Raw genomic sequence first — 12,384 nt, 5'->3', positions numbered from 1 at the left:
CCGGGCGTGGTAGCACGTGCCTGTAGTTCCAGCTACTCGGAAGGCTGAGGCGGAAGGATCCCCGGAGCCCAGCAGGTCAAGGGTGCCGTGACCGGGAGCGGCCACTGCACTCCAGTCTGGGTGACAGAGTGAGACTCCAACTCAAAACAAACAAAAAAAATAAGAAGAAGCAAATATTGGCAAGTGCACAATAAAAAAGAAAAAGAGGAGAGTCATGCAACTTGTCACAGCAGGGTGGAAATATTTAGATGGTTATTGATAATGGGATAAATAAAAAGCACATAGATGGATTCAAACAAAGGTATGAATGCAGCACTTCCAAAGGTTGAGAAGGCCAAGGGACCTTCTGCTGGTCCCTTGACATTAAAGGGCATCACATAAGTCCACTGGGGCAGTGGATAGGTAGGTTCAAGAAAAAGATTGACAAAAGGGTCAGAGTCCCTTGGCTCAGCCCTTCCCTACTGGGGATCCAAAGTCTTCTGTACGTAAGGGAGTGAAATGGTCAGGATGTGGAGAAGACAAATTCACAGGACTCCTTGATACAGGAGCCCCATGTACTAGGATACCAAAACCCCATTGGTGAAGCCCTGACTCAGGCTACAGTAGAATGCGAGAACATTAAACCCCCTACAGGCAGATTTCTCAACCAGTGGCTCGCATAAATACCCTAGCTCTTTGTCCTTGGGTGGAATAATTCTGAGGCATGTTTTTGCACCATTCTTAACAGTTGTCCTACAAGGTTGAACTCTGGTACCCACTGTGGTAGCTGGCTTGATGACACATTTTATTGGCTATCTTCTCCTTCCTGTATATTGAAGTCACTTCATTCCAGTGTTCCCTGTACATTCCAGATAAACTACCTGCACTTGAATCCTTACCTTGAGATCTGCTTCTGGGTAAACCAAACTAAGACAACTAAGACAACTTGAGTATGACGTCTCCCGTAGGGCATTTTTTGGCATCCCGGTCATAAAGAGAATACTGAGGGAATTGACTCAGGAAATAAGTGACTGTACTATTTCTTTGATTTTCAAATTACTTGGAAGTGATCTTATCTAGAAGTACTTTGTTGTTGTAGTAGTGACACTTGAAGGGGCTAGTAATTAGATGAAATACGTGCTTGTGGGGGAAAGCTCAAAAGAAACCATTCTTGAGCAAAGTGGACCTCTGAAGAACTTCCTACACAGTCTAATTGCAGGGGTGATAATCAAAATACTTAACATCCAGCTGGGCTCGGTGGCTCAGCCTGTAATCCCGTGCCTTTGGGAGGCTGAGGTGAGTGGATGCCCTGAGCCCGCAGTTTCGAGACCCACCTGGGCAGCGAGACCTCATCTCTACAATAAATAAAAAAAATCAGCCAGGCGTGATAGCGCATGCCTGTAATTCCGGCTACTCGGAAGGCTGAGGCGGAAGGATCACCGGAGCCCAGCAGGTCGAGGCTGCGGTGGCCGGGAGCGGCCACTGCACTCCAGTCTGGGCGACAGAGTGAGACTCCAACTCAAAAACAAAAACAAAAACAAAAAACAACATCTGGTATAGCATGAGCCTCAACCAATCATAAAAGATACAGGCATGGATGCGGCAGGACTGCCACACCAACTGACCTTTGGCTCTGCCCAGTGAAACAAGGATTCTTGGTTCTGCCCAGATCAAATCTTCACATTGGGTTGAGAAGTCGTTGGGCAGAGAAGGGTTTACTTGGCTTTCTCCAGGGACTTAGAGGTAGATGGGTATTCCTTCTCAGAAAGAGAAGTCACGGGCAGAAATATTCATTGAACATCTCCAGAAGGAGTTGAAGGCCCAGCATGGGCCCCAAGTTCAGGGACTTTGTCAGTTTCACACTGCGACATATTATTATTTGTGTCCTATCCTGGCTATGGAAATAAAGGCCACAAACAGCACAGTTTCCTTTTAGAGAATTGTCCCTTCTCCATTGTAGGTAGTCTGGGCCAGACCAAAGAAGCAAAGTAGCCAAGGGGAAGGTGTGTGGATGATCCAGCATAAACACATAACAGTCTGTTTCCTGGCACTGTTAAAGTAAAGCAGAATGAGAAAGAATGAGGAAAAGGTGTTTGGCGTTCATTTATGAGGGCATTAGTGAGGATGCTAACTCATTCATTCACTGGTGGTGCTGTAAAGTACGGCTCACCAATTCCTGCTACCCAGATCCCAGAGTTGCCTGGTTTCCCTTAATCTCCTTGACCTTCTCAGGCAGTTCTGTTAGCCTTCTGGTAATTTCTTTTTGTTGTTTAACATTTCCAGAAGTGGTGACTTTTGCTTGCAACCAAGGAACCATAATTAATTTGGGTGCTACATGTTCAACTTCAGCCATGTCTTACGGGAGTGGATCCCTTGAAAGAAAGTGTGTGGCAGCAGCTGCTGAAAACAGAAGAGAAGCCAGTCCCTGGATCTTCACACAAAAAAAGAAGACACAGGAGAATGCTGTGTGTTTGAAGGATTTGGTGTATATCACTCGAAGATCAGCTTTATCTCAGTTGGCTCTTGGTTACCTGTGGAGCTAGAATTCCATCTTTACTTTCTCCATTATTCCATGGATTGCCTGGCTTATGAGTCAGGAACTTCTCATAAGCAAAACCCTAGTGGTTTGGGCAAATACTGGGAAAAGGACAAAGGCTCAGGTCAGGCTCACTTAACTACTTGCAAACAGATACAGAGGGGGTCAGCATTGAAATCATGGGCTAAAGTGAGGCAACACTGGAATATGTAGATGCCACTTGCCATGATACTCACATTTACTGCCAAGCAATTGTATGTATATCTGGTACATTTCCTGGGAACCATATTGTGAACTAAGTGGACCTCCTATTTTTTCTTCTCTTTTTATTTTAAAGCTTATTTTCATTCCGAAAATTGGGAAATGAATTTTCTTTCATAGCTTTAGCCATTTCTTTGCCAATGTTGGGTATATAAAACTCTCCAAGGGCCGAGCTCGGTGGCTCAGCCTGTCATCCCGCGCCTTTGGGAGGCTGAAGTGAGTGGATGGCCTGAGCCCGCGGGTTCGAGACCCGCCTGGGCAGCGAGACCTCATCTCTACAATAAATCAAAAAATCAGCCGGGCGTGGTAGCGTATGCCTGTAATTCCGGTTACTCAGAAGGCTGAGGTGGAAGGATCGCTGGAGCCCAGCAGGTCGAGGCTGCGGTGGCCGGGAGCGGCCACTGCGCTCCAGTCTGGGCGACCGAGTGAGACTCCAACTCAAAAAAAAAAAACAAAACAAACTCTCCAAGGAAGGCCAGCTGAGCACCCTGTCAACCTGGCTCCCACATAGAGTTTTGCCTAGAAGCCATGTCTTTTATAGAATCTAGCTCGGGCAAGAATATCATTGACGTAGTTATTGTCTATGTCCACTGGAGTGACAATGGCTTCAACTCCTGACTTAAAGGCTGAGAGACCACCTGAAATGAAACACAGAGATTTAGTCTCAAATATTAACTGTGAGTGGAAAAAAGATATGAGCATTCTCAGTATGTCAGCCCTCCAGGCAAATCTTCCAAAGCAGGCAGTCCCAAATTCTCCTCCCTCTTCCTGACTTCCTAAAAGGATATGCTAACCCCAAAATCACTAGGAAAAATTCCAGATTGCTTTATTTTTCTCTCTTTTTAAAAGTATTTGGTTTTTCTTGCAGTAAGAGTCAGGTTTGCTTTTTATGTAGTCCAGGCCTGGCAGAACTATATCCCCAGCATGTCTTCAGTCTGAGAATACTCATAACATTCTCTCATTTATTCAATGATCTGTTCATGTATTCACTCACTCATTCATTCATTCATTCAATAAATGTTCTAAAACCCCTACTATGTGCCAAGAGAGGGACCACACTGACTGCAAGGTGTCCAAGACACATTCATTTCCTTGTAGGGGTATGTGTGCATATGTGTACGTGCTCATGCTATTTTACCCTGAAATTTTATCTTCAATAGTTATGTGTTTAACATAATTGTGCTCTACTCTGATGTCAAGAGAAAAAGCCCCAGTCCTGATCCTTGCCTTCAAGGTCCTTGCAATAGAGAATAGAGACTGTTCTTAATATTGAAGGCCATTAAAGTGTGAAGATATACCTTAGGTCCAAAGTAGGTAAACTTAATAGAAATTGATTTTGATTGGATATGAAGAGAGAAGGAACTAGAGAGCCCAAGAAAATAACCTGGTTGGCTATATTATGGTGCCTCGAAAAACACAGAAAATACAGAAGATAAAGCAGATTTTATAGAGAGAGGCTGTTGAGTTAATTCCATCTGGGAGATGCTGAACGTAGTGTGGCCTGTGGTCACACTTGGATGTATCGTGGGAACCGCAGTCCTGAAAATGCTTACAGAGTAAATTTGTTCAAACAACTTGGAAAAAAACCTATGAGAGGAGGGCAAACATATTCCTTTAAATTATTGTATTAACTCTCATGGCATAACTCAATGGCTCCATAAACAACGAGAGATGCAATAAGAACCCCACATCTTGCAGAAGGGGAATTGGAAGCTGGGAAAGGAAGACCACTCAAAGACACTCAGATGTTTAGTCAACACGACTGCAACATCTAGACAGCTCCTCCCAGGCCCACTGCTGACCCAGTAGGAAAGCTCCCAGCGAGACCCAGGGCACACCTGGTCTTCAGGGGTCTCATTTAAAGAAAGCACACAAAATATGACCTGCCTTTGAGGTGTTGAGCCATACTCCACGTGGGGAATGTTTTCTGGATGACCTTAACTCTGTCTGTTAGAATCCCAACACCCTGCAAAAGGTGTTCTTTGCTGTCCCAGGTCCCAACAGGGTGATACATTTGTTTATCAAGCTGGAAAATACAGATCATAAAATCAGCATCCAGATGAGGCAACACATTTTTCTGCTGTTCCTAAGTTTTCCTCCCTGTGTTCAAGTTCATCTACACTGGCCTTGGCACTCTTCCTTTTCCCCCAAAGCGTCAATTCTACTACAGTAAGTCTCATACACATGAACGAGTTCTGTTCCGAGAGTGCGTTCGTGAGTCCAATTCATAAATCTACCAAAGTTAGCCTAGGTACCCAACTAACACAATTAGCTATATAGTCCAGTACCATAATAAGTTTATAATACTTTTCACACAAATAATACACAAAAAACAAAGAAGCACAAAAAAATACCATACAATACTGTACAGTAGCATACACAAAAGCACAAAAACTTGCAGGGAATGCACACATGTGACAATGTACACCAGACATGTGAACTGACTTACGTGATTGGACATACACATTCCATCTCTGGAAGTTCAGACATTGGTAGCACATTCACATTTTTGGAAGTTCGGACCTTGAAGGCTCGTGTGTAGGGGACTTACTGTATTTTTTTTTTAACAGTCTCACTCTGTCACCCAGGTTGGAGTACAGTGGCATGATCCCAGCTCAATGCAGCCTCAACTCCTAGGCTCAAGTGATCCTTTTACCTCAGCCTCCCCAGTAGCTCAGACTACAGGTGCACATCACCATGCTTGTCTAAGTTGTTTCATTTTTTTTGTAGAGACAAAGTCTCACTATGTTGCCCAGACTGGTCTTAAACTCCAGGACTCAAGCAATTCTCCCACCTTAGCCTCCCAAAGTGCTAGGATTGCGGGCATGAGCCACCAGGCCCAGCAATTTTACTATTCTTTCTTTCATAAAGAATAGAGTCAGAGAAACAAAGTAAGGTTTGGAAGAAGTAGACATGGCATAGTTTTAGCTAATAATTCTAATTTTTTTTAAAAAAGAGTTTAAAAAGTTGTCTCAAAACAATTAGCATCCAGAGTCCAGACATTTGTAGTAAGAAAATAATTATCCAGCTAATTCAAGTAAAAATTTGTTTCTAACTGGGAAGGCCAGAAGTCTATGTTTTATAGACAACTTAAAATAGAGTTTGGAAACAAATATCCAGGTCATTTGAATCCCTTTCCTCAACTGAACCAAAGGAACAAGTTGATTCAAGTAGGGCTTAATTATACGGTGCTTTAATCCATATGGATGAAATTTACTACTTCACGAACCCCAAGAGAACATCTGTAATAATATTGCCCTTTACAAGATTTTATCAACTTAAATACATTGCATATTATTTATCACAGAACTGGAGTTTTGAAACTCATAGAACACTTTTAAAAGACATCCAATAACTGACAAGCTTTGAATGAAATACCAAAGACATGTTACTGAAACCCCAGAACAAATTATACTGAAGCACCTACATCCAGACGCCAAAACATTTTGGAGCTGGAAGCACTGCAAATGCATTTCCAGTTTGGCCTGAGCTTCTGTGGGTAGGATGAAATAGGGCTGATGGAAAGTTTCTAGCTTAATACCTGCATCAAGCCAAATTTAAGTCCCCTGTGGTCCCAGCCGTCTTGCAGGCCACCTCCACCATGGCTTTCCCTGGAGATGATGGCCGCAATGATAGCAGGGTCCATGCAATGCCTCTGACCCACTTCTTTGATCAGATGAGGAGTTAGTGATTTTTAATATGCCTTTCTCTACTTCTGACTGTGGTGGAACATCTTTTTATATGTTTAAGGACCGCTTTTTTTTTTTTAATCTATTCTATATCTTTTGCTGATAAAGTGATACTTGAACAGGGACTTGAAGGCAGTGAATTGCGTAAAATACCTGGAGCAATAGCATCCTAGGTCACAGAAACCACAAACGGAAAGGACTTGAGGCAGAAACCTGCCTGGAGTGTTGAGGGATAAGCACAAAGAAGCCTGTGGCTGCTGGGGAGTGAGCACAGGAAGGAGCCGTGAGAAAAGGCGCAGAGGTCCAGCTCAGGTAGGGCTCGGAGGCCGCAGGATGGACTTAGCCATTCCTTCAGCTGGAGAGAAGGCCACTGGAAGACTCAGAGAGAAGACTGAAGTGAGCCTGTGCTTGTTCCCTCAGGATCCCTCCAGCTGCTGGGGGTGGGGGGTGGGGCACAGGCTGAAGAGTGGGACAGGGAGAGCAGCTGGGAGGCTGATAACAAGAGTCCAGCTGAGCAGTGATGCTGGTCTGGACCAAGACAGCAGCAGAGGTGGGAGAAGTGCTCAGATCCTAGTTTTTTGCGTCAAACGTTTTAACAAAGATACTTTTTTTTTTTTTTTTTGAGGGTTGGAGTCTCACTCTGTCGCCCAGGCTAAGGTACAGTGACAGGATCACAGCTCACTACCGCCTCGACCTTCTGGGCTCAGAAGATTTATGGGGAAAAATGCAAAGAAGTGGGTGGTTAGCGTGGGCAGAATTCTGTTTTTTCTAATTTGTTGATAGTATTGTCATAACGCGGATGATTACTTTTCACAATTAAGTTACTTCCTAAGAAAGAATCTGCAAATGATGAAAGGGGGACGTCAAATGTTTGCCTTGCTTTTACTTACTACAATTAATCAAACTGTTTATATCACAGGCAACTCCAGAGGTTGTCATGGTCATGATGTCCCCATAGCAGCCGTGGTACAGGTGAGGATGCAGGTGAGGGTTCACTGAGTGCATGAAAGGGTATGAGCCCCTAGAAGTGCCTGGGAGGCAGAAGGATAACTCACTTGAAGCCTGTGAGAAAACACTGCTTGGGTTGCTATAATCAGCATTGCTAAGCCTAAAGCTAAAGACATAGCCTCCCCAAGTCCCTTTATGCCATGATCAGTCATCAGACAAAACAGAAATTCCTCCTCCCTATTCTATTCCAATCTTTTGTTCTGTTTTGTATTAATACCGCACTTAATTGTAAAACACGGTGAAAAATATTATGAAATTCAACTCATAGATCCCAAATTCCTGTGCTGCAGTTTCAATCAGTATTTAGATTGCCACGAGATTTTTAAGCAGGGACCTTGAGAGAAATTCTGAAACACTTCTGACATAAATGCTTCTGGGGATGTAAACATCCAGATGAACAATTTTGTTGCCTTTGTCTAGGAAGATAAGAAGGAAGGGTACCATAACAAGTTAAATATATTCTTATTTTGGATCATGTTACTTTGAAGCTGAGTTTCTATGTAAGTCTATTTAACAAAATTAGAAATAAAAGTCGAATTTACCAAAATAATCTGTCCAGTCTACTCTTAATTTTTGTTCTGACATTGTAAAATAAGTTTCTAAGTCTGTTTGTTTAAGGAGATACGGAGCTTTTTCTAGAGGATATACAACATTATTTTGAGTTGAAAAATCTGTTCTAATAGTTCCAAGGATTGTTGGTTTGTACCTTAAGACTACAAATATTTGTTATAAGAAAGCATCTGGCCAGGTGCGGTGGCTCATACCTGTAATTCCAGCACTTTGGGAGGCCAAGGCAGGAGGATTGCTTGAGTCCAGGAGTTTGAGACCAGCTTAGGCAATGTCATGAGATCTCGTCTCTACATAAAAAATAAAAATAAAAATATTAGCCAGGTGTAATGGTGCAGGCCTGTAGTCTCAGCTACTCAGAAGGCTGAGGTGGAAGAATCTCCCGAGCCCAGAAGGTTGAGGCTGCTGTGAACTGTGATTCTGTCACTGCACCTTAGCCTGGGCGACAGAGTGAGACTCCAACCCTCAAAAAAAAAAAAAAAAGTATCTTTGTTAAAACGTTTGACACAAAAAACTAGGATCTGACCACTTCTCCCACCTCTGCTGCTGTCTTGGTCCAGACCAGCATCACTGCTCAGCTGGACTCTTGTTATCAGCCTCCCAGCTGCTCTCCCTGTCCCACTCTTCAGCCTGTCTCCCACCCCCAGCCCCAGCAGCTGGAGGGATCCTGAGGGAACAAGCACAGGCTCACTTCAGTCTTCTCTCTGAGTCTTCCAGTGGCCTTCTCTCCAGCTGAAGGAATGGCTAAGTCCATCCTGCGGCCTCCGAGCCCTACCTGAGCTGGACCTCTGCGCCTTTTCTCACGGCTCCTTCCTGTGCTCACTCCCCAGCAGCCACAGGCTTCTTTGTGCTTATCCTTCAACACTCCAGGCAGGTTTCTGCCTCAAGTCCTTTCCGTTTGTGGTTTCTGTGACCTAGGATGCTATTGCTCCAGGTATTTTACGCGATTCACTGCCTTCAAGTCCCTGTTCAAGTATCACTTTATCAGCAAAAGATATAGAATAGATTAAAAAAGAAAATGGTCCTTAAACATATACAAAGGTGTTCCACTACAGTCAGAAGTAGAGAAAGGCATATTAAAATATCACTATGACAGTATTTTCCAACTCTTCAGTTGGCAAGAATTAGAAAGTTTGGCTTTTTTGTTGTTGTTGTTCATTTCAGCTCTGTTTAGACTGGCAGAGGACTGGAAACAACACAGATGTCATTAACGTAGGGACGGACTGAATAAGCTAAGTACATCCACACAATGGAGTATGATGCAGCTATAAAAAGGAAAGAAGCAGATTTATATATACCTATAAAGTTCTCTGCAGGAACAAAATGGTATTTACAGAATCATACTCTCAGTGTAAGGGAGAAAATACAATTGTGTATGTGTGTGCTTTTGCTCATATTTTCAAAAGAATACAAAGATGAGCCAACAACTAATAAAAAGTGTTGGATATTGGCAAGAGTAAGAAGATAAAGAAAATAGGTATGACCAGACGTGGTGACTCACACCTGTAATCCTGACACTTTGGGAGGTGGAAGCGAGAGAATTGCCTGAATCCAGGGGTTTGAGATCAGGCTGAGCAAATTGGCGAGACCCTATCTCTACAATAAGTCAAAAAATTAGCTGGGCATGGTGGCACATGCCTGTGGTTCCAGCTACTTGGAAGGCTGAGGTAGAAGGATCGCCTGAGCCCAGCAGGTCAAGGCTGCAGTGACTATGAGAGCGCCACTGCCCTCCAGCCTGGGTGACAGAGTGAGGCTATGATCCAAAAAAAAGGAAAAAGGAAACAGGGATGGGCTTTAGAGTTTTTATTTTGAAGCAATGTAAATGTTCCCATAATTTTAAAAATTAAATAGGAAAAAAGGAATCATATCAAAGGAAAAACAAATAAATCTAACCCTATATCAAACCCAAAGTTTCCTTAGCACAAAGAAGACAATTTTCTCAGGTGAATTTAAAATGTGTCAATAGTAAGTGTATATCACTAGTGGAATACATCCCATGAACATAAAGAATCACAGGAAAGCCTTAAATTTGTCGGTTGGTGATACTCTCATAGTTTTTTTGACACTGTTATATATAAATAGATAATGCTAAAGCTATTAGAACCAGGAATTTTAGTGTCAGACAGCAGAGGCACAAATACAAAACCAATGTAAAAACCTTGAATTCATAAATATGAATGTGAAATATCTGTATGAAGGTCTAATTATTTTTCTTTTAAAAATACGTATTATTTTTCTTTTTTCTTTTTTCTTTTTGAGTCAGAGTCTCACTCTGTCACCTAGGTTGGAGTACAGTGGCATGATCAGAGCTAGCCACAGCCTCAACCTCCAGGGCTCAAGCGATCCTTCCACATCAGCCTACCAAGTAGCTGGAACTACAAGCACGCACCACCGCACCCAGTTAATTTTCTGATTTATTGTAAAGACAAGATTTCACCAAATTGCCCAGGCTGGTGTCGAACCCCTGGGCTCAGGCAATCCTCTTTCTCTGCCTCCCAAAGTGCTGGGATTACAGGTGTGAACCACTGCACCCAGCCCCAAAATATGTATTTTCTAGCTCTCTCCATTGAAAAGATCTAAAAGAAATGACAAACCCACAGCAATGCAGCATGCCTAGCACTCAAGCTTGGTCTCTAAATACTATTTCCTGCTAAGAGTAACCAGTGCTCCCCAGGATAATGACTGATTCCTGGTCTGGGGCAGAAAATGTTCAAAATAAACTAGGAATATATTTTTGTGCCAGAGCTGGTCCTTATATGTCAGGGACATAACAAAAAATGTTACAGATGAAATGTTTTTATGTTTTAAAATGCTCCAACCAAACACACACACACACAAACCCCAAAACAAGGTAGGGGTGAGAGATAGATAAAATAAGAATGGCAAAATATAAAAAGATATATAAGCAGGTTATTAGTGTATGAGAGCCTCTTATACAAGTCTCTCCTCATTTTTTTTTTCCATGTCAGATGGGTAATGTCTAAACACCATAAAAGGTTTTTTTGGTTTTTTTTCGAGTTGGAGTCTCACTCTGTCGCCCAGACTGGAGGGCAGTGGCCACTCCCGGTCACTGCAGCCTCGACCTGCTGGGCTCCGGCGATCCTTCCGCCTCAGCCTTCCAAGTAGCTGGAACTACAGGCACGCGCTACCATGCCCGGTTGATTTTTGATTTATTGTAGAGATGAGGTCTCGCCAAGTTGCCCAGGCGGGTCTCGAACAATCCACTCACCTCAGCCTCCCAAAGGTGCGGAATTACAGGCTCCCAAAGGTGCGGAATTGCGGGACTCAGGCAATCCACTCACCTCAGCCTCCCAAAGGTGCGGAATTACAGGCTGAGCCACCCAGCCCGGCCATAACAAGTTTTGAGGGCAGCGCATCTCACACAAGCGTGTGAAAACCCAGCCATCATGCTTATGAACTACAAGAGGCTCTCCCTCGCTCTCCAATTTGTATTGAAACATTTTATAATAAAAAGGTTTCTATAAAGTCGCCTTATCAGAGAGCCTTCTTTCCACCTATGTTAAAAAGACAACACACTCACACCTTATTCCTTGTCCCCCATTACCTTAACATTATTTTATTTATATTGCTTATCACCACTTGATCTTCCTTCCTTTTCCCTTCCTTCCTTCCTTCTTTCTTTTCTTTCTTGCTTCCTTCTTTTTTCTTTCTCTTTCTCTCTCTTCTTTCTTTTTCTCCCTTTCTTCCTCCTTCCTCTCTCTCTTTCCCTCTCTCTTCCTTTTTTCCTTTCTGATCTTTCTTTTTGCCTGTTCCTCTCACTAGAAGATTCATACCATGGGGCAGAGACTCAGTGTTTTTCTCTGCTATGTCATCCTCAGCACCTAGCACAGTGCCTGGCACAGAGCAGATATTTAATAAATTTTTGTTGAATGAATGAACGAATGGATAAATGGATGGATGAAGGAAAGGGATTATCTAAATTATCTGGATCAAGTGTCCATATATTGACAGGTTCAATATCTCTTTACTGGAGACGCAGTTTTTGCCATGTTCACTGTGTGGCTCACAGACCACAGGCGTCAAGGTAAGCTGGGATGCTTATTTTTAAATCACTGAACTTCTCATACCTGATCTACTGAACCAGAATCTTTAGGTATAAGGCCAAATAATCTACAAGTTAACTAGCATTACCAGTTGACTCTTACGCATAAAGTTGGAGAACCACTGCTTTAAAAGAACTGGAAGTCGGGCTCGGTGGCTCAGCCTGTAATCCCGCTCCTTTGGGAGGCTGAGGTGAGTGGATTGCCTGAGCCCGCAGGTTCGAGACCCGCCTGGGCAGCAAGACCTCATCTCTACAATAAATCAAAAGATCAGCCAGGCGTG

General features: G+C 43.2%; 1 protein-coding gene across 1 annotated transcript in view; it reads right to left on the bottom strand.

Moving 5' to 3' along the window:
* Positions 1-3,295: 3,295 nt before the first annotated feature.
* The window catches only part of LYG2 (lysozyme g2), a 10,330-nt gene continuing 1,241 nt past the window's right edge, over positions 3,296-12,384 (bottom strand). Inside the window, 5 exon segments of the mRNA XM_008061219.1 lie at positions 3,296-3,414; positions 4,664-4,802; positions 6,318-6,483; positions 7,141-7,159; positions 7,356-7,496. Coding sequence (XP_008059410.1) covers positions 3,296-3,414; positions 4,664-4,802; positions 6,318-6,483; positions 7,141-7,159; positions 7,356-7,496 — 584 coding nt within the window.

This window comes from Carlito syrichta, unplaced genomic scaffold, assembly GCF_000164805.1.
Source record: "Carlito syrichta isolate Samal-C Ts95f unplaced genomic scaffold, Tarsius_syrichta-2.0.1 Scaffold305149, whole genome shotgun sequence".
Classification (NCBI taxonomy): Eukaryota; Metazoa; Chordata; class Mammalia; order Primates; family Tarsiidae; genus Carlito; species Carlito syrichta.
The sequence above is the reverse complement of the archived record's forward strand: the minus strand, read 5'-3'. Positions and strand labels throughout refer to the sequence as shown.